The sequence below is a fragment of the Uloborus diversus genome, chromosome 4, assembly GCF_026930045.1.
Source record: "Uloborus diversus isolate 005 chromosome 4, Udiv.v.3.1, whole genome shotgun sequence".
Lineage (NCBI taxonomy): Eukaryota > Metazoa > Arthropoda > Arachnida > Araneae > Uloboridae > Uloborus > Uloborus diversus.
Genome location: NC_072734.1, coordinates 175,028,251 through 175,050,682, shown reverse-complemented (window position 1 = coordinate 175,050,682; position 22,432 = coordinate 175,028,251). Strand labels below are relative to the sequence as shown.

Here is a 22,432-nt window from a genome sequence, read left to right as displayed (position 1 = left end):
TTTGTGCATTGATTAATTAATTATGATTTATAATCATTATTATTATATGATTATATTTTCTCTACAGAGAAGAAAAATGTACGTAGTTGGAAACTACCATTTATACATTACAATACAACCTCGTTTAGCAGGACTAACGGGTATCAAATTGAAAACCTAGATAAGCCGGGCGATACAGGTAAGGGAAAATAGAGTATAATGATGCTCAGCTGGTAATCCCGCTCACTCAAATATCTTCTAAACAGAGCTACAGCTATATTGAAAACCTGCTATCGATACATTTATATAATAGTGGTAAACATCGTTGTATATCCCCAAAGAGAATATAGTCATTGCCGAAAGTCAACACTTTTTGTGACCTTATGTAATTATTTTTCAATTGTTTCACTATAAAATTCTATGGGAACTTTCTTCAACGTAAGTGTACATTACAGCGCGGCAAAAAAAGAAATATATATATATATATATATATATATATATATATATATATACATTGGTTGGCAATTAAAAACTTTACATGCAAATTTCTCGTCATGATTTTACTTATTGGCATGCTCCCTAGTGCACGAATACTGAATATTCGGCAAAAACCTAGATCGAACAAGCGGTATTTGGGCAAATCAAATCACTAGGGAGCATGCCAAGTAAAATACTGGTAAGAAGTTTGCATGTAAAGTTTTTAATTGCCAACCAAATGTAAAGATTTTTTTGCCGGCACTGTATTATTTTCAAATGTTCAATTATTTATTACACTCATGAAAATGTAAATTTCTGTATGTTTATGCTTACATTAATTTTTGTACTGCTTTGTTTTGCCAGCTGCATTGAAATCGAATATGTTTTGGAAGGGTAATGGCGCTCAGGAGTAGGGTCAGGTGAATAAACTGAGGTTATATAGATTTTCTTTTTAAAGGTTCTTTAAAAAAAATATATACCAGTAATATTTTCTTTTTGACACGCCATAAAATTTTGACTATAAAGATTCACAAATTGTGACATTTGTTGGATCTGTATAGTACATATACGGCAAAAATTTCTTTGCAAGGTTATCGGCAATTTTGCTTCGGCGAATCATTGTTAAAAATAGACAACAAATAACATCCAAAACAAACAAATAACACTACTAAATACTTTCTGAAAAAGTACACACATTTCATTTTAAAAAACTAAACATAAATAAAAATCGAACCATTAAACAGGATTTGAAAATCCACTAATTAAAAATTTAAAAAATAGGCCAGTAAAAATCATGAAATGTTACATAGAAATTCAAAATAATTCCTCAAGTAAATAAAACCAGCTATCAAACGTTAAAATACCGTAAATATTTAAAAACAATCTGTCTCTTAAATAAAGCAACAAAGCTCCTTTAAAATGTAAAATCTTCCGCCAAATGAATATATGAAACAGAAAGTATTAAAAAGTTCCATTAAAATGCAGTATGAGAACAAACATAGTGAGCCTTGTATGCAGCATTTTCCGTTTCTGCCAAGTTAATAGAACAAACAATTTGCCAACACTAATGTATCATTATTCTGCACATTCCATACCGAGTTAAAAAAAAAAAAAAAAAGGTTTTAATACACTTCTGGAAAGGCATTATTTCATGCATTTAATAAATTTAATTATCAAATTACAAATATAAGATCCATCACACCGTCTAATGGGGCCATGGCTATATCAATTAATTATAACTACTACCAACTACCAAACGTTACTAATACTAAAAACAACTTTAAAAATTACGATGATGCATTTTTGTGAAGACAAATGCACGATCTTTAGGTATTTAAAAAATTTAAATTTTTATTCAAGAATACAAAATAAAACAAGTAGATGATAATAAAACGCTTAAAAATGTTATTGTTCCTTTGAATTGAAGACATAACAATTACAGGAAACGGAATTTGTACACAAATAAATATTTTAAATAATTACCTTGATTTATGATTTTCCAAATTTAAAGCAAATCAAACACCAGTTATTACTAAATTCTACAAACATAAAAGCCGTTTCAGCTTCTTAGAAGACGTTTCCGCTTACTAAAAAGAAGAATTCTTTCATAAAAAAAATATCGTTTGCAAAATATTACAGCCGATTTTGTATTTACTGCGTTTATTAATTTGAAGCATTTTATGTTCTGAGTGAGGCCAAGATGATGAAAATTTTCAATAAATATATTACAGCATTAGGCTGAAATTCATCCAACGATTTTTATTTCTGGTATCATTTTTTTTAAAATAATTTTCGATTAATTATCATTTCTGAATCACGTATTTCAAAAATTGCCAGCGTAAAAATATGCCTTAGAATAAATAAGTAAGAATAAATATAAAGAAATAGAATAAATAGAAAAATTAAAAACATAGAATAAATAGAAAAATTTAAAACATAGAATAAATAGAAAAGTTATAAATATAGAATAAATTCGCAACTCCAGAGCTCGAATTCGCAACTCCAACGAACTATAGGGGGCACTGAAGTCACTGTCTAATGGCGGACTTAAAAACTAAAACAAACGCATATGGTAACGAAGAAAATTCTAAAAGTGTTGTGATTTTTGTTCGTACGTATGATTTTTTCGCTTTATTCTTTTTAAATTAATTTTCAAAGTCTTGTGGATATTCTGGCCCACGTAGAAAGAAATGAGAATTCAAGAAGCATTACTAAACGTCAAAGATTAATGCAAACTACGTAGTTCGTAGTTCTAAGCAGCTATTTCCACGATGTTGAATTCGATATTTATCAATTCTTGATAAAACTAAATAATAATTGTAGCCTGACAAGAATAACAATTAATGCTAGAAAATTCAATATGACATTACAAATTATTATCGAAAGAAGATGATACTTTTTTGCCTTGCTTGGCTTGCGCTTATTGTTTTCCATTTGTCATCGAGTTATTTCTCTCGAATTCCCGAATCGGTTAATTTAAAAATTTTCTGTTTCGATTTTTGTAATTTCTGAGTTACGATTTAATTGTGTCATGTTATGCAAATCATCAACAAAATTCTCACGGATATATGGTGGTAGTTTTCTTTTCAGTTGATTGACCATTATTTCTTTTCACTTATCGAATTCTGTAATCTTACTACCATTTTATTCCACTCATGATAAAAATTAAAAATGGTTTAACTAAAAACGCGAAATCTCGCCAAGGCTACTTTGCTCGTACTATACTAAAACTATAACCCTAAACAAATTTGGCGAAACCTTTCAGCAGAGGATAAAAGGAATAAAGTAAATTCTTTCTCGGGTTATTCATTTTGTTCTACGATAATATATTCAAGAAAATATTTTGCATACTGTCCATTCCAACTAAATGCTGCTGTAAAATATGGTAAGTTTAATTAATTTAAGATTAAAAAAAACCCCATATTCTTACAAATTCATACAAAACAATAAAAATTTTTACCTTGTATAACGTTATCCAAGTTTGTTAATCCAGAATTTTCGCTTTCACCAATTATTAAGGAAATAATGAAAACTAACATTATTTTGAGAAGCTCGAGAATACTACTAAGGGACGAATTAATTTCTGTAGCTGAAAGCAAACTAAGACACATCGATTGCGTTAATAAATACTCAGAACAAACTGCCTGTGTTTACGTCAACAGACACACGTGGAACGCAACGTGGCAATGTTTTAGTTTCATTTGCAGTTTTGTAAATCACCGCAAGGTAGCGTGTTCGAGCGCTGGAGTTCCGAATACGCTATCTTGCGGTGATTAACACTTCTACCGAAAAGGGTAAAACATTCCATTCCACGTGTTTTCTTTGGGGTAAATTACAGGCTTCAAATAGTTTGTGCTGTAATGTAATTTTAGAAGAATAGAAAAGAAAGCTTCCCACAAACATGATGAAAAAGTACTTTCATTCACTAAGCGTCGAAGCAAGTTATAAGTTTCGGCCTTTATTTGTTTTACCTTTTTCTTCCGCCATTAGACAGCAGCTGCATCGCCGCCTATACTTCATTGGAGTTGCGAATAGAAAATTCTTTCTGGCTGAGATGGCCTAAAAAACATGGGTTTGTGGTTTTTTTAAAAAAATAACTCTTTTAAAAACTTTATTATTTTAAAAAAAAAAATTCCTCCAACAAGGAATAGCAAATGATTCTTTTCTTATTTAATTTTTATCACGAATTGCTTACTATCCTCACTTTTGATCAAAACTGATGTTCCTCTAATTTTTCAGATTGCCATGACAACGAGAATAAATCTAGCTTGTTTTAACATTTATTAAGAGAACAAATTTTCACCTTCATGGTTACAAATCGTTTGCGATCATTCAAGACTAAACTTAAACAGATTTTACTTTTAAAAGGGGAGTGTGTAAAATTCCTTTTTTTCCGGAAAAACATTAAACTTCATCTGAAATAAATTTTAAAACCCAAATGGGTTTTCAAAATTTATTTCGATAATTATTTTAAATTTTGATGAAACTCTTACTTCATTGAAAACCATAACTCTTAATGGTTTTCAATGGCCTAATTCAGTTATTCAGCTTTTTTTTTTTTCATTTTAATACTTATAATCCTATTCAATTTTAAGGAAATTTTTGGAAAAGCAGAAAGAACTTTTCGTGCATAATAGATATTAATGCATGAAAGATAATGTGACGTACGCTCAGAGAGCATAAAAAACCCAACTTGAAATCCTTTCGGCTGAGGTAAAACACTATTATCACATATAGGTCATCCCACCTGGGACACATCGCTCACTCTGCTATATAGACTATCGCAGTGTTTCTCAAACTGTGGTCCTAGGACCCCCGGGGTCCACGAAATTCGTAATTTTTCCGGAGCTAGTCCGTGGAGGTCTGAAGTTTGGGAACCTCTGGACTGTCGCATGTCACAGATTTTACAAAAGAATAATTTTGATTTGATCTTTGAGACTTCTACTATGATAGAGGACTGCGATAACTTCACGCCTTGCATAGAGATGTAAAAAACTCAGGGCTGTGGAGTCGGAGTCGGACTGATTTTGGGGTAAAGGTGTCGGAGTCATTCGAAAACATGCCGACTCCGATGTTTTTTATTTCTTTAATTTTCACCGACTCTCCTTGTATTTTTAAAAAAACTGACTACCTATTAATTTGATTGCATGCTACCAGGGCCTGATTACCGCACAGGCCAACTAGGCCTGGGCCTGGGGCCCCATCTCCCTCAGGAGCCCCGATTTTTTAAAAACTTATGCATAGCATTAAAAAAACATGCATTTTTGTGAAAATAACGAAAATTAATGATTTATTAACTGAAAACATACTTGTTTTAAATAAGGTAAACATTATTTTGCATTGACTTAAAGTGATGGAATAGAGAGGGGGCCTACAAAGCATTGTGGGCCTTGGGCCTCACATTTAGTTAGTCGGGCCCTGCATGCTACTAATAAGAAAATGCTTGTCATTGTGGTAAGCTGGCTTGATTGTTTATCGAGCTTTCTGTAACAGCTACCTACGCCGTCTCCTATTTTGCTTATTTTTTAACTTTATTTAAATGATAGCAACTGTCAGCAAACAGTTTTGTTGCCTAACATATCCGAAGTAATCACTTTCAAATAAAATGATAACATCTTTTTTACCTCGATTTCAGTTCTAAAATAGTAAAAGGAATGTATGAATCGCTTGAGCAAGTCGGGAAACTTCTGAGGGAGTTTAGTAAATTCAAATAAGTGTTAGTTTGGTCCGAAAGCGCAAATCCAAAAAATCCGATAAAATATAAATGTTTATTTATTTATTTATTTATTTATTTCTATAAATCTAGAAACTTTATCTAGAAAAGCTTGGTTATCACTAAAAAGTTCAAAATAAAATCAGTACATGATTTCTTGGTTTCAACACTCATATAATTGTAGTTAATCCTGAAATCTTCTTATTAAGGTTAATTCTAAAGCTGCCAATAAAATTAAAATTAAAAATTGAGCCAAGAAATGTAGCTACAGTAAAAGGTATTTGTACAAAGCTGTATAACGCCGCATTTTGGGTAAAATTTGCTCCAGACGTACATGTACCGATCTCTCCCCGCAATATAGTGCAACATTTTCTTTCAAATTTTTAACATGAAATTTAAGATTTAGGGGGATATTATTGGGAAAATTTTTCAGAATTAAAGTATTTCAATTTTTATAAACTCTGAGATTAAGTTGAGGTGGTACCCACCAAATGGGTGTCATCCGGGAGGGGGGATGGACCGCCCCCTGTCAAAAATTTTTTTTGACTGAGCAAAAAGAAAACTCAAGTTACAGCTTTTAAAAATGGAAAGCACAGGATTTGATAAACATCTGTTAGTTAAACATTAAAAGGGAAAAAATTAATCTTATTAATTTTTTAAATGGGTTTTTTAAGTAATTTTACTTTAGAAATCGCTACTATTGGATAATTTGATTTTCAAATTGAGTATCTAACGTTGTATCAGGCTTACAATAAAATGCAACGCGAAAATTGCATAAAAAGGAATTAATATTTCAATCTCTGTTTATGGGTTTCCCCCTCTTCCCATGAGGAACGGGGATTTGGAAAATAAATTGATAAATAAATAATAAAAAAGCCAGAGTTAGAGTTGGACCTTTAAAAATCCAGGAGTCGAAGTCGGAGTCGGCAATTTTTCTTCCGAAGCCCTGCAAAAAACCCTTAGTTTTGGAGCTACGGGAATAAACCCGGGAATTTTTGGGAATAAACCCAGAATTTTGGGGAAGATTGGGAAATTTGGAAGTAAACAAACTTCATGTATTCCACGCTGAGTAATAGGTAAGATTTTCTCAGATGATATCATTGCTAAAAAATATTTTATTTTCTCAGTATAAAATGAGCAATTTAAAATTCAAATCGAATTAAAACTAAAAAATATGCTTGTTGAACATTTTTTTTTTTTTTTAAATAGTAAATTCAAATTGTTGGTTGATGTCCAAAAATAATTACGTAAGTACGTCTTGATTAGATAAAACTCAAAGGAAAAAGTTTTACTAAAATAGATTTGGCTAGAACTAACAAAGAGAGCATTAAAATATTTATGAGCTCATTCAGTGTCTAAAGGTTTTTTATTTCCTTCATCCCCTAGCGAGGAGGAGAAACCAGTGATCTATAGCTCGAATCAGATCTTTTGTGCAGTTTCACTGAATGTAAAATAATGTACTAAAGATAAACACACGAAAACCGAATAACAATCAGCAATTTCATTTTACAGTTTTGTACTATATTTTTTAATGAAATACATTAAGAATGTTTCAGCTGAAATTTTTCAAACTTAAACAATGCATTGCATTGACCTCTTGCCAGTGTCACATCAATTTTAGATATGTGAGAACTATTTCTCGACGAGGAATCGGACCGACAGTTGTGAAAGGTGAAGTAAAAACAATTGATGATGGCACTGTAAAATATCGTAGAGAGCCGTCCACATATGACGATTTTATTAAAGAATTTAAGAAAGATGCCTCGACAGACGTCTTAGATATTGAAAAAGATCTCGCAATGGACTGTGAATTCGGAAACGCACTTATAAAATCCCCAGAGTTTTATGCGATGCATGAGAGGTGTGTGGAGAATTTTCTTAAAGTTTCTTGACTTCGTTATTCCATTAGTTGTGTAATAAAATGTAAAGTGTTGTTTTGCAGTACTTAAAAATCCTTCAAGATTTGAAAAAAATATAAGAATTAGGGCAATTCTATGATAAGGTCATCCAGATGATCAAATTTTCAAAATTAAAATTTCTAAACAAATAAGGTATCATTTTAAAGATAAAGAGTTGTATATTTTGAAATGCCTGTCTAAAATTTGATGACTTCAATTATAAATAAGTTACACCCAGAAGGTTAAACTAAGGTCAACATCTTGAGTATTTTCATACCATATTTGGTGACTCTCAAAGTCCTCACTTTTTAAAACATACATACCAATATTATGAATTGAGATGAATAACCATTTAAATATACAATGGTTTTCCACCTCCAGCTCAGTTACTCCTATGCCGGGCTGTTGAGTGCAAATAAGCGTGAAACTAGTCCTTGGCTGGAATTGACTGAGCTGGTGGTGTATTTCATGTATTTCTGCCTTAGCCCTGCTATAGGGCGGTAACTTATTAAATATACAATGTGTTGCTGGTGGTGTTTCAAAAATATGTCAAACTATACTGTTTGTTTTCTTCAGCCGAGATCTAGCGCCGATTTGCTCATGTGTCAGGTCCGCTCAGATTTTATCAAAATAGGGAGGGAAACCTGGAAGTAAAAGGTGCAAAAAAACCTGTTCAGCAGTTCTTCCAGTGTAGCGTGGAAAAAGACAGAGATAGCAAGGGCGAGCAGAAAGTGCCCATCCTTAACTTATCGCCCCTTTTTGAAATGGAATCTGCCCTGAGTGGTAATCTTTGCTTTCGAGAATGGACAGTAAAAATTCATTTTGATTTGCAAAAGAATTCTTCTGCAATACATTAGGTGTTTTATGTCCGTCACCAAACTGTGCAATTAATTATGCTGAGCCAATAATTTTAAAGTTACATACATGTTTTTTTGGGTACAAAAGCAAGATTTTCAATCTCATTGATGCAGGGTTGGCAAGGTTTTGGACACTACGGTAAAAACTCTGGTTTTTACCGTCCTGTCCAAAACTGTCTAAAAGTGTCCAAAGCTGTTTTTAGAAAAATTGTATTTTGTGAAAAAACATTAAAAACAGAATAAAATGTATTAAAGTAATGCTTTAGATTGAACATTTATTCAATAAGAACATTCAACTTATTTGTGCAGCTGATTTTAATCTAGTTACATAGAAGTTGAATTCTTGATTACAATTTCAATTTGTATGCATGAGTCTAGGTTATTTTTTATTTATTATTTTTTTGATAATAATAACCAAATTTCCCTATGTTTATGCATGTGTGCAAATGAAAGCAGGATTGGCAAGGTTTTAACCATCCTGTTCAAAACCCTTGTGTCCAAAAGCGTCCAAAACTATTTTTTGAGAAACTATATTTTGTGAGAAAATATCAAAAACAGAACAAAATGTGTCAAAACTATTTTTTGGACTATTTAATACATTTATTCAATGTGGATATTCAAGCATAAATATATAACTTATTTATGCAGCTGATTTTAATCTAGTTATGTAGAAATTAAATTCTCCAATAAAAATTTCAATTTGTATGCAGGAGTTTTTTTCTTCATTAACCAAATTTTTCCACCATTTATGCATATGGGCAAAAGAAAGTGTTCAAAATATAGTTCAATAATTGACTTAAATGCAATAAATTACAAATTTTTGTAGTTACGGAATGTATTATATTAAAAATATGAACTAAAAAAAGAATAGCACAAGAGTTTTATAATTAAGTGTTTAATCATCAATTTCTTGTTCTTTAATCAATGATTAAAAAAGTAATTTTTATTAAAACATTACATAAAAATTGTTTGCAAAACTTTAGCAGTGTTTGTAGCTGAGCTATCAATTCCTACTCAATCATCATAGTTGTCTTATATTTGACTAATACAAATATTTCAACAGAGTTGCTTTTGATTTTAAATCCTCACTGTTATGGGGGAACCACTTATCCCTTAGTGTGGGGAACTCTTATAGTGAAATTTTACTGGGTAAGGTGGGACCCCTCCTCTAAAACAGTTACAGTGCAGAACCTTTTATCCGGGAACCAAAAAACCGGGAAACCAGAAAACCGGCAACCTTTTGCCGCCATTTTTTAAAAATACGCATTTTTGACATTTTTTGAAAAACTAAGCATTTTTTTTTAATACCTAAAAAAAACTGGGCGGTTTCTTAATAAATTCCATATTATTCATCTACAACTCGGAAAAAAATGCTAAAAATGAACTTCAAAGGGTTCTCTTTAACGCAGGGAAAAATTTTTCGGAATATTTTCTTGAACTAAAAAGTACACACGTAAGTCTGAAATTTTTCTGTTTCATTCCAACTGAAAACTAAAGAAATGAATATTGTCACATTATAATGCAATATTTTATTGAATGGCCTTTAATTAAAACCGTTTAGGAGCGGAAGTGACGTCGCAAAAGCGCGCGGTGAAACGCCGCGATTCTCGAATTTTCCCGGGAAAGTTGATGGTGGAATCGAGAAATCGTTAAACGCAAGATTATAATAAGGCTGCAGGAACCCATAAATTAAATTTCAATTGGTATTAACTTAATGCAAAACCAATAGTTATCAATAATCGCAAATGCCAAACCTTTACAAAAAAGTGAAAAAAAGAAAAAGAAACGCGTTCATTAAAACAAAATCTCTCATACACTATAGTAGAAGAATCGCACATTTACGTTCAAAAACTTGTTTCTTGCCCTTCCCTTTATTCTCTTTCATTTAAAAACATCGAAAATTGCTGTTTTTCTTTCCTTTTCAATATGAATGTGAGGGTCTCAGGTCTTATTAAATAACATAAGGTTTTTGTGTTTAGATTATTCTCTCACTGGTAGTTTTTAATGTTTCGATATTGATCAACATTTCTGAACTGTTTTCTTCATATTTTAATACGTATTACTGTTTATTATAGTAATTTAAGTTTTATAAACAATCGGCCAAAAGCTCATTTTAGCGATCCAGAAAACCGGGAAATTCAGATATCCGGGATAGCTATGGTCCCGAACTTCCCGGATAATTGATTCTCTACTGTATTAATAATATTTCATTCAAAAATTCTGGTTGCTGTATGCACTTTAAGTTAAACTGTGCATGAAGTTTTTAATGACCATATAATAAAATCTAACCAGGAAACATTTCTTTGAAAAATGTTGCTTAAACTAGGCAAAAAATATTTTTCAGATTTCCCTTTTTTTTTTTTTGATCAAATTCTCTGACCTAGGAAAAAATTCCACAAAGTCATTTCAAACCGAACTTTCCCCTTAGGAAAAATATGCATGTTTGAACACTCAAATTTATGACTGAAAGCTAGATAATGATAAGAGAAATTCTCTCATGACTTGAGCTGCACTTTTCTTCGTTGTGGTGTCCTGTCATTTTCTTGGAATTTTCAAAAACTACAGGAATGCTTAAATTGTCCTTTCTGACCCAGAAAGGTTATTTTGTCCTTTTGAGTGCATTACGAAAAGTGATTAGTATTTTTTAAAAAAATTCTGTTACTTAATTTATACTTTAGGATCTATTTTGAAAAACTAACATGATTTTTCATTCATTGAGACGAAGTAAGTATCTTGTAAATAAATTTAATCATTTTGAATCAGTTTATATTTGGTAAATAGAATTAAAATTGAGAAATTTTTCTTCATTTTTACGTCCAACTCCATGGAATTGCCCAGTAACCTTTTTTATTTATTTTTTTTTTGAAATTGGGTGATTTCATCTTACCCATGATAATTTTCAATGTTTGAATGCATATTTCTTTTAGTATAAGTACATAAAGAAGTACATAAGTTTTTTTTTTCTGTCTTTCTTTTGTTGCAAATATATTGGTTTTAAATATGCATTTTTTTTCTAGTGAAGTTAAGCAGGAAAAATCTATGATTAAAAAAGACATTATACAACGGAAATACTTTAAATGGAAAAAGAAACCAATTTACTAACACATGCAGCAAAAGAACAAATTAGGTATCTCCACAAAATGAACCCCACTGAATGGACCACCAGAGGTTATATCACAAAGTTTCCCTATATCAGTCAAAGGTGTAAAGGTAAGTTCAGTAAAAATAAATTTAAGTGTTGTTTCTGAATTAAAATCTGGATGGTGACAGATTAATTGCAAGTAATATTTTTTTGATTTTGAAAATGTATTTGTCTGTATGAAGATCTGGAGATTTATGTCCAACCTTACAGTGGTGACATATCCTGGGAATAATAATCCGAGCAATCTTTTGAAAGTCTATTATAAGACATCATAAGGAAGATTTACAACAGAAAGAGATGACATAACACCCAGGGCACTGGTGTGAATCAAACAGTAATCCATGTGATAACAGGCCAGAAAATTCCCCCCAATTAATATTTTGCATTTATTATTTATTCTTTTCCTGCTTTTTTTAAAAAAAATCCTAATGATTTTTTTTTTTTTTGTTTACTGTAATTAAAATTGTTTCTTATGTAAGAAAAAATCAGTTTCAACATTTAAAATATGCTTGAAGCAAAAATAATATGTTTTTTTTTGTAACTCTGGGCAGCAGAATCAGAGCATAGGCTTTTATTACTCTGGTTCTAGTTCAAAAATGTGTCACGGAAAAGTACAAAATATTTAAGAGAATTAGCATATGAGATGCAAGATTTTAGGTAAAAATACAGTGATTATTCAGCTGTCCCTATTGTGGCCCTACTTGATGTCTCATAGTGGCCCACAGTCACACTTTTCATCGAATTTATAGACTCATAACTTTTTTTGTCTAACATTAAATGGGCTAAATTTGTGTGCAACATACTATAATTTTGATACTTTTAATATGATCAAATATGTTTCTGTGCTTTAGAACTCACCAATATACAAAAAATGAAAAATATGTGTTTTTTGTCTCATTGTGGCCCACTCTCCCCTAGTATGAAAGTGTGCACAGTAAAAACAAATCAAATAGTTAGAAAGTGCATAAAACTGAATGAAATATTTAAGGATATTTCCTAAGTTTATGTTATGATGCCTTCACTTCAGCTTTTGATGACACATTTTGTTTTTTCATTATTTTGTTCATTTTAACTATATATATGATTACATCGTACATTTTACAACTTGCTGTTTAAATTACCGATTTTTGATGCAACAGAACAATGTTATTCAATATCATTTGATTAAATAAAATATGTACATACTTTAATGTTATTATTGTTATACAAACTGATGGTTGGGACAATGATTGGTAATGTCATTTAACATTTTTTTTCTTTCTTTCTATTTTGAATAAATGTACACATGTAGAAAATGTTGCAACATTTTTCATGTGTCAATACTTTTCTCCTTTTGCATTGCACTTCTTGACATTCTTATAATTTTAGTAAAGAATAAAATTGGTTGAAATGACTACCAGTAGTTAAAAAATAAATTGAAATTGAAAGTACTTCTAAACTAGCCTGTTGACTACATTCTACCCCAAATGTTGTTCAATTTTCATGTCTAGTTAACAGAATGTCATTTTATTAACAATAATATAAAAATTGGCTCAAAGAAATTGGATAAAATTGTGAAATTATTTTGGGAAAACGGAGAAAAATAAATCATTGCTCAGAAAATAAACTGTTAACTATTCTTTAAATCGAAATTATATGAGAAAAAATATAATGGAAAAATTGGCTGTGTTAAAAATAACATTAGGGTTTACCGATTAATCTGTAATTGGCCAGTTTGCTTATCAGTGCATCCCTACTGTTGACTGAGCTTGTCTAATCCGACTCTGTGAAGAGACATGAGAGGTGTAGTATAAGTGGGACATTAGGCCCCTGAGAAAGTAAGTTTTAAGCTAGGAGATGCAATATACAAATGTGACGACCAGCAACAGGCTCCAGGACCAACCAGGCTGGTCTTAGGCAGTTCATTCCTCCCCAAGGAAGATCTATAGCTCTCTTAAGCAGGGTTCAGTCGATATACAGGGGTGTTCCGTTTTAACCTGCAAGACCTTTATTTTCGCAACCGTTAGTCCTAGATGTATACTTCCCAATCAGGGCCGGATTTGGAAGAGTGGAGGCCCCGGGGCAATGAAGGAGTGGAGGCCCCTAAAGGGTTCGAAAAGATCATCATGTTTTCGAAAACATCCGATACTTTGATAAATATCTGAATATTTTCGATCAGCACTTTAATAGTACATACCCGTGAAAGTTAGGATATTTTGAAAAAAATTTGTTGTGGGGGGCCCCTTTAGTATGACCAATATTCACCGAGATTTGAAACTCTGCGTTTTGTGACTTATTCCACTTTTTACTCTCCGTCAATAACACCTTTTGGGGGAAAATATAGCGGTTAACAAGTGTTTAAAATTAGACGTGTGCATAGAGTGTGGTTTTTTAAATTGCTCAAGGTTTTGTAATGTGTTTTTCGTATCACGGCACAACATTTGCATTTATTTTAGAATAGCAATGAAAAATATAAATACTTTGTTTTTCTTACTTTGATGTCCTGTCATTCTTCTGAAAGGGCGATAAGTTCCAATCTCGTCTTCTGTATGGTCCCTTAAAACTTTGAACTGGAATATCTCCTTAAGTTTTGGTCACAAAAGTGTCAAGTTTTTAATAGTTTTAAATGGAGATTATACTCTAAATATTAATTAGGAGACCTAGGGCCTGTTTAAAAAGTTAAAAAACTTGTATTTTTTGACTCATTTTTATTTTTGCTTCGAACTTTCAACACTTGACTCTGCATCTGATTTTGAACATTTTTGCAATTTGAAGTATATATCTAGGAATAACGGTTGCGAAAACAAAGGTTCTGCCGGTTAAAATGGAACACTCTGTATATCATGACATACGAGTATATCATGATATTTTCAATATTTATTTTTTCTAGTAATATTGCTCATTTTTTATTAAAAATTACCAAAAAGTTACGTACTATATTTTTATGATGTATTAATACATCATTAATAAAACAAAGTAATATAATATTCCTTCATTTAGTTGTATTTTATATTCATAAAATTTTTAGTAATGTAACAATTTTAGTTCATATTAAAAGTGCCTAGTGAAATGTTAAATGTTGGTCAGAAAAAAAAGAAAATGTCTTATGACTGTGGACCTACTAATGCATATTTTTTATTTCTGAATCACATAACTGTGTAAAAGTAGCTAACAGAAGAAAAATGAGTAAAACAATTAATGCTAAATTAACTTTATTAAAATTGATAAAAGTGTAAATGAAATATTAGGTATAAACAATGAAAGAAACTTTAATTTCAAGTCTACATATTGTAATAATAATATAACAAAACAATGAGTGATTTGTAGATGCATTTACTATTTTGAAGACTTTAGTTTGTGTAGATTAAAAATATCGGATATATATCAAAATATTTGATACATATCAAAATATCAGATATTTTCGAAAATATTATGCTATTTTCGAACCCTGCTCTTAAGGTTATCTACCCTCTTGCTCATTACAATCTCTTCCGGTAGGCTGTTCCAAGTTCCCAAAACCGTACTGAAATAGTAATTTTTCCTAATTTCCAGCTCAACCTGAGATTTGACTAGCAAAAACAATGACCCTTTGTTCTGCTTTCTGTGCAAAGATGTAACCCATTAACATCTTTCATTTTGATAAATTTTTAACAATTCCCTCTCTGAATCTCCTTTGCTATGCATATTAAGCCTTTTAACCCTAGAGAAGTCGTGCTTAGTTCGATTCCCAGCCCGTTGTCAGATATTTCGCTCTATCCCACCACCCCTTATTCTAATAATGGGGCCCATCTGTGCAGCTGAAGGTCAGACTCTCCCCAGCCCACACACTTAGTTCTGAGAATTTTCTTCGGTATTCAAGTAAGGAAATATATGTTGGTCATTTAGAACAATAGCGCACTATCCTAGTCAGGTGTCATTTTCTCCCGGCACTTCCTTTCTTCTACTTTCGTCTCACGGATCGCAACGGCGGGGAAAAGACCGAAGTGCGAGCACTAGCGTAACAAAAGGAAACGTGACTTCTCTAGGGTTAAGTCTGGTATTTTAATCAAATCTAAAAGTCCCCTTACTAGCCTAGTAACCCATGTGAAACTGCCACCTTTTATGGATGTTTGTTCAGATCTATATCAGTTCAGCGGCTATTTTAAGGTGGAACAGTGAGTAGGAAATGGATGCCCCCGGACCAGATCTTATATCTGAATCCACGGCGTTTTTATTGTCCTAAGGGATCAGGATTGTTGTTTCGGGATTGAAGACTCCCTAACTTTGGTTAGTTCCTTGATATGCTTGCGTGTGGTTCAGGGCAGGTAGTTCTTTTTGAGTAACCCCCCTTTGAGGAATTTCTGGTTACGCCACTGCTTTGATTTACGGAAGCTGTTTCTCTTGCCATGAGCATTAAAATTGACCTTTTTTCTAATCTTCTTTTAGTCTATGATTTTTTAAGGATTTTTGGGCTAGTAGAGCAAGTGCAATATGCTAACAACAACAGTAATTAGTTCAAAAGCTTTTGAAAAAAGTCAGGAAGAAATCCAGGACTTTTATCTCACCACCTATTTTTATGAAAGTATTTTTTTTATATCAGCATTGATTTTGTGGTTTTCTTTAAAGGCACATTTTACTTTTTATTAAAGAAAATTTAAGCAACTTAAATGTCAGTAGTAATCTACTATTAAAAAGTCAGTAATCCAACGTTATTAAGCACAAAACTTGCAAATGATTGCAGACACGTGTTTCGGTGTTACAAGGAACACCTTTTTCAATGCAAAGAAGTGTGAGGTTTTGGATGAAAAGTCTTCTTTGCATTGAAAAAGGTGTTCCTTGTAACACCGAAACACGTGTCTGCAATCATTTGCAAGTTTTGTGCTTAATAACGTTGGATTACTGACTTTTTAATTTTTCAGCACAAAGGTATTTATTCTTTATTTATTTATTTAATCTACTATTACTTCTGACAGGTTTTTTTCGGGGGGGGGGGGGGCTAAAAACCTAAAAGGTAGGAAAATACCATTGTATATCAGCTCAATAGGCTTTGTGCTGTGTATATTTCAGGAAATCTACAGAAAAACAGCCCCCCCCCCCAAAAAAAAAAAAACTGACGCTAAAAGATTTGTAAATGCAATTTGACGAATAACTGCTAAAAAGGAATTAAAACACTACGAAAAAGTTGTTACCTAAGTGCTTGTTCATATAAATCATTTTAACATTTTATTTTATGAGTAAACTGTTTTAAATAAAAAAACAAATTTTCCATTTTAAAATACAGAGTTTTGTGAAACTTTCAATTTTTTAGTCTTGTTTTGTGACTGTGCCATTTTTTAAAATTGGTTTTGTGAAGCTGCTGATTTTATTACTTGATTTTTGTGAAAGTACCAATTTTAAAATAAGATTTTTATGAAGGTACCGAAAAACGGTAGTAAAATATGCCTGTACTGGGCCCTGAAAGAGGAATAGTGTTTTTTTTAAATTAGTGTTAACTTATTATTTTGTCTTAGTTTCTGAAATTTTGAACTTTTTAAAAACTGCTAAAGTAAAATGTAACATTATCATCTGAAGTTATGTATTACAATATTTATATTTTATCTTTTTTTTCTTCTTTTAGAAACTGCTGAGAAGCAATTTCAGCCCTAAGACACCAGAAAGAATCAAGCAACATGACGCAGATGTTGCCAAAAAGTGGGATAGTTTAAAATCCGGTAATCATACTTCATACATATCTCCTGTTACACAAAAACTTTGGATGGAAGGTAAACTTGTGGAGGACAATTACAGAGGGAACCCTCATCTTCCAAGTAAGCTAATCACAGATGATCATAAGGTCATTGAGAAAGCAGCCATTCATGATGGAGAATACTCGTCAATTATTAAAAAATATATTGAATACAAACAAAAGCCAAGCTCAAATTATAAAATCAATTCAGCAGAAAAACAATTGTGCAAAAGTGAAAGAGAATTCGATCCGCTTAAAAAATCTAAGGAAAGTAAGTATTTCTCAAAATTAAGATATGCGCCTGAGGAAATGGAGGATTTCAAAGTTCTGTCTTCACACAGAAACTTACAAAGTCAAGATGAAATAGAATTACAGCATGGTCAGTTTAAAGAAAATCTTTTACAGGAAAAGCCCAGGAAACAGGACTCCCAAATTAATGATGAATACCAAAAATGGGTAGAACAACAGTCAAAAGAAATGGAACATGCAAGTCCAAAAATTCCTTACAATAAGAATACTTTTTCAAAAATTCAGAAATATGAGACACAAAATCAAACTCTTAAAATGAACCAATATGACTATCCTAAACGTAATCCTAAAGAAAAATTCAAAGGACAAGTTCACATACCTAGAACGGTAAATAAAAAAGGATGCATGTACAAAAAAGGAAATTGTGTTTATGATGATGATGGTGAAATATTATTCAAATTGCCATATTAATGTTCTTCAAAATTATTTTTATGGTTTGTGTCTTTATGATGTAGTATTGAATAAAAATCTTTGAGTTAATCCTTGTGTAGAGTGCTCTTTTGAATCAAATATACAGATTGGTCAACATTTTTGTGACTACAAAACCAGAATGAAAAAGAAAAAAAAAGAAGAATGCAAATAATTATCCTGAAAGATTTTATGATTATAACCTCTATCTAGGGAATTTTTTCCATTAATGTTTTGTAATTTAAAATTTATTTTTTTTTTGTAATTTCATATTTAAGAAGACTGTTTTTCACTTTGACAGGATAGTGCCAAAACTGGGATTTTAAATTAATTTTATTTTGCCTTAAAAAGTGGTGAAAAAACTGGTATATTATTTTACTTTTTTTTGGGGGGGGGGGGGACATAACTCAATATGAGAAATTTCGCCCACATTATATGAAGTTAAAAATGCAGACACCAGGGCTTGGTTTGAACCTAATGTATTTTTTTTAAATCATGCTGGTTTTCAAAAATCACAACCAAAGATCCCCCCCCCCCAAACACGTTTTTATGATTTTTACACATTACTGGAAAATAAAATCCAATTCATGCAAAGTAAGTAGCAAAGCTTTAAAGAGAAATAATATTTGTTTTATATATATATTTTTTAAGTTTATGCAACATTTCTAATCAACTTTTGTCATTAGGTACAGGTACATAAATGTACAAAGCAAACCAACTGAGTTATTCAAAAATTACATGGTACAAAAATCTAAGTAGTTTTGTCTTAAACATTTTAAAATAGCTAAAAAGCATATTGTTGCTTCAGAGCAACCATAAGGCATCTAATCCCAGAAACAACAGTAAGATATATCTTACTGTTGTTCCGAACAGTGGTGTTCCCATAGAGTCTACTCTATATACTCAAACAATTTTGACATACAGTGTATACCCTCAAGCTTCATAAATTTTCATATTATGACATACTATGTATACAATCACATACAAAATTGTGCGTAATGGATTACTGGGAGTATACCCTCAGAAAAATAGATGGCTACGAGGTGACAATATTTAAGCCAAAATTTTACATTACTACTTATTTTGTTTGACAACTTAAGGGGTCTAAGGACCCTTAACCTTCAAAATGTTTGACTTTCTGGAAAAAATATATGTTATGCCTAATTTAATTCTGAACAATTTAATACTTTATTTATTAATATACGCAAAAAACTTTTCAAGTTATCGAAAAAATGCGTATACTTCCCTCATAGAGATTAATGTTAACAGCAGCTGTTTAAGCCTCTTTTTCTCAGGTTTCTCGTTTTGCGTGCATGATATCACAAAAAGTTTCTTATATATTTCCGTAAAACTTTTTGTGCATGTTTGTCTGATTTATTTTTATGATCTGAACATAAATTTATTTATTTTTTTAAATTATTTAATTTTTTTTTTGAAATTTTGTAAGTTAATATCAAAATTTTCCAAAAATTTGGGTGATAACATATATATATTTTTAATATTAACTTTCATTTTTAGTTACAATTTAGGTTCAGATCATAAAAATAAATCAGACAAACATGCATGAAATCAATCAAAATGCAAAGATTAAAAATGTGCTTACTCCTGTTTAATTAAAGATTAAGATCGATAACAAAATGTTGGTGAAGTTAAAGAGTCGGATTGTTCCACACGTAATGGTGGAATGGCCGAAAAGCATTTACATGAAACACAAATAACTTAATATACTTTTAAATTACTTAAATATGAATTATCAATAAACTGTTATAAAGTTAATATTTTACATTGTTCACGACATTACAAGAAATAAAAGTCACACAAACACACAGATTTAAAAGATTTTATTACAATTTCAATTAACATTACAGCTTTTCTTGAGATACAGAAAAGCTCATAAATTAGACATCACAAAATATACTGCTGCAAAAAACAGAAAGCTGAAACGTTGCATAGCATTCTAAGAACAAATACTGCATATATGTACAAAAATATCTTATGTTAAAATAGAAAAAAAGCCAATTTTAACTCACAACCTAAAGATTACACAGAAACTTCATTAACAACTTAAATGTGAGGTTGTTGACAACAACACTAACAACTTGTTTCACATGTGATGTAGGTTATGAGTTTTCGGAGACAGATGTCATTTGTGAGTTTTAAAGTGATGAAAACTACTACTTAGAACTGCAAAAGGGCGGAAGCTTGAATCTAAAGTGTGAAATCGAAACTTTACATTAAAATGATTCAATTGGAAATGAAAACAAAACTTTTTAATGGAATCATTAAAGAAAAAAGATGAGTATGTGAAAACATATTCAATGATCATTGCTACGAGAGGCAATCTAATGTAACATTTAAAGATGAATAATTATATTTTCAAAAAACCACTTTAGCATATATGTCTTTGTTTCTGCAACAGTAAAATAGCAAAGCTTACAGTTAACTTTTTAGTAAAGTGTTATCCACGTCTGCAAGTTACTAAATATTAAACTTAACAAAAAAAAAAAAAAAAAAAAATGTGTTACGCAAAGACAATGGCTAAAACCAAAACATAACATTTTTTAAGCTTTGACTTAAATAATACACTTGGTATTAAAAATAAACCACATAAGAGATTTTATATTTGCATAGGAATTTTACAGAATTTAGGAGAGCAAAGTATAGAAAATTTTCTTTTCTGGTGATGTCTTTGTAACTGTATAAGTCACACGAAGTCCATATTTTTTACATATCACATTACACTTATTGGACATTCATATCTAAATACTCTGCTATGAAGGATATATTAACTTTTTTTATGATGGTAAGAAACAATTGCAATTAATCGAGCATGAAACAATGTATCGTTAAATCATACTTGTATATTTAAAAATAATGCATGAGAATTTCAGAGACAAAGAATTGTGACTTAAAAGTCTAGTTTCATTTTAATAGCAAATGAATAAATAATGTAGTAAAGAAAATTTGTTTCAACTTTTGAGAGATGCTCCAATGAAGAATACAAGACCATTACTATCTTCGGGTAAACTTCATGTAGTTGATCTTCACATCATTTTCAAATTGATTCATACTGTCAGGGATTACGACCTAAAAAGGAAGAGGGGGAAATATTATTATTATTACTATTATTATTTTTTGTTTGTTTGATTTTAAAAACAGGAAACAAACTCAATCAAGTAAAGAATTATTTATCATTGAGACAAAAGATGAATACTTAATAACATTTCAAATAACCAAAGCTAGTTTAGAAAATAAAGAAAAAAACTGCAGAATTTGATCTATATTTTTCAAATTTGGTTGCATGGCTCTTTATTGTTTTTGTAGTCTAAAACCAATTTAAAACTCAAAATTCAAAAAATTAATGATATTCAAAACTAAATATTTTATTTTGTCATTAGAAATTCGTGTCATAAAACGCACCAGATTCCTGCAAAGCATAATGCTTAGCAAATCAAAAGAAATACTATGCTAAAAGATATCAAAGTATGCAGTTTCAAGGAAGATATAAAGATAAAGGTAAGCATCGGCACTAGTCTACAAAATTTGGGTAGTGTCATGTTCCTCAAATTTTATTAATAATTCTGGTGTACTTATCATCACTTTTCCGGAAATGACCCTTATTTCCCATTACAATTCATGAATATTTTGCACAAATTTCAATATGTTAACAAAAAAAAAAAACCTTTAAAATACTTCATTTTTTCCTTATATTTTACTATTAGTCCCCCCCCCCCCCAAAAAAAAATAGTAGATAAAAGAAGAAAAAAACTGGCACTAAGAACAGATATACCTAAACAAGAGATGGGGTGAAACACAAAAATAAAAATACATTGAAAAATTAAAGCCTATGCAATTCAACACTAACTCCAAATAATATGTGATTGGATGAACTTCCTTTTAACAAATGTATTCAAGATTTTTAAGTGCAAATCAGAGAAAGTATGAATAAAGAATAAATTATTGATAGGTTAGTTCTACGGTTTTACTTTCAAAATATTTTATTAAAAGTACTAATTTTATTAATTTCTAAGCAGTAACCTTCAACAATGTATATCTACAGATCTTGTATATTGAACAAAGGAACATGGAATTTTATATTTATGCATGAACAATTTTATGATAATTATTTTTTTTAATTGCTTTTTTCATCAAGGTGATATTGTATGCTAAAAAGAACAAACACTTATTTTTGTGTAGGACTTACTATTTATGCATGAAATGGTTAACTACTTTGAGCAACAACGAAATAAACTGTTTTTTTTTTTCCCCTCACTACATTAAAAGTTGTCAGTTTTTAATAAAAACTTTTTTGACTCTCCTTTTCAAAAAACACTCTTACTTGTAATGTAATTGTTTCAGATTTTACAGACTGTTGTAACACTGCACAATGCAAGAAAAAATAAATAATTTTTAAAAGAGACTAATTTAAGACACAATTTTCAATTTCTTTTAATTAAATAACTGAAT

General features: G+C 30.7%; 2 protein-coding genes across 3 annotated transcripts in view; one reads left to right on the top strand and one right to left on the bottom strand.

Annotated features, from left to right (window-relative positions):
• The first annotated feature begins 7,215 nt into the window (after positions 1 to 7,215).
• Positions 7,216 to 18,031, top strand: LOC129221005 (neugrin-like). The gene is given in 5 exon segments (XM_054855440.1): positions 7,216 to 7,529; positions 11,441 to 11,499; positions 11,502 to 11,584; positions 11,586 to 11,633; positions 17,141 to 18,031. Coding segments are annotated over 5 exon segments (1,332 nt in total). The 3' UTR covers positions 17,969 to 18,031.
• Positions 18,032 to 19,789: 1,758 nt separating this feature from the next.
• The window catches only part of LOC129220089 (secretory carrier-associated membrane protein 1-like), a 42,237-nt gene continuing 39,594 nt past the window's right edge, over positions 19,790 to 22,432 (bottom strand). For both annotated transcript variants that reach the window (XM_054854428.1, XM_054854429.1), the window contains exon 10: positions 19,790 to 21,052. Coding sequence is in view for 1 of the 2 variants with exons in the window: in XM_054854429.1 (XP_054710404.1) it covers positions 21,039 to 21,052 (14 nt within the window). In the remaining variant the exon portion in view is untranslated. The remainder of the gene's footprint in view (positions 21,053 to 22,432) is intronic.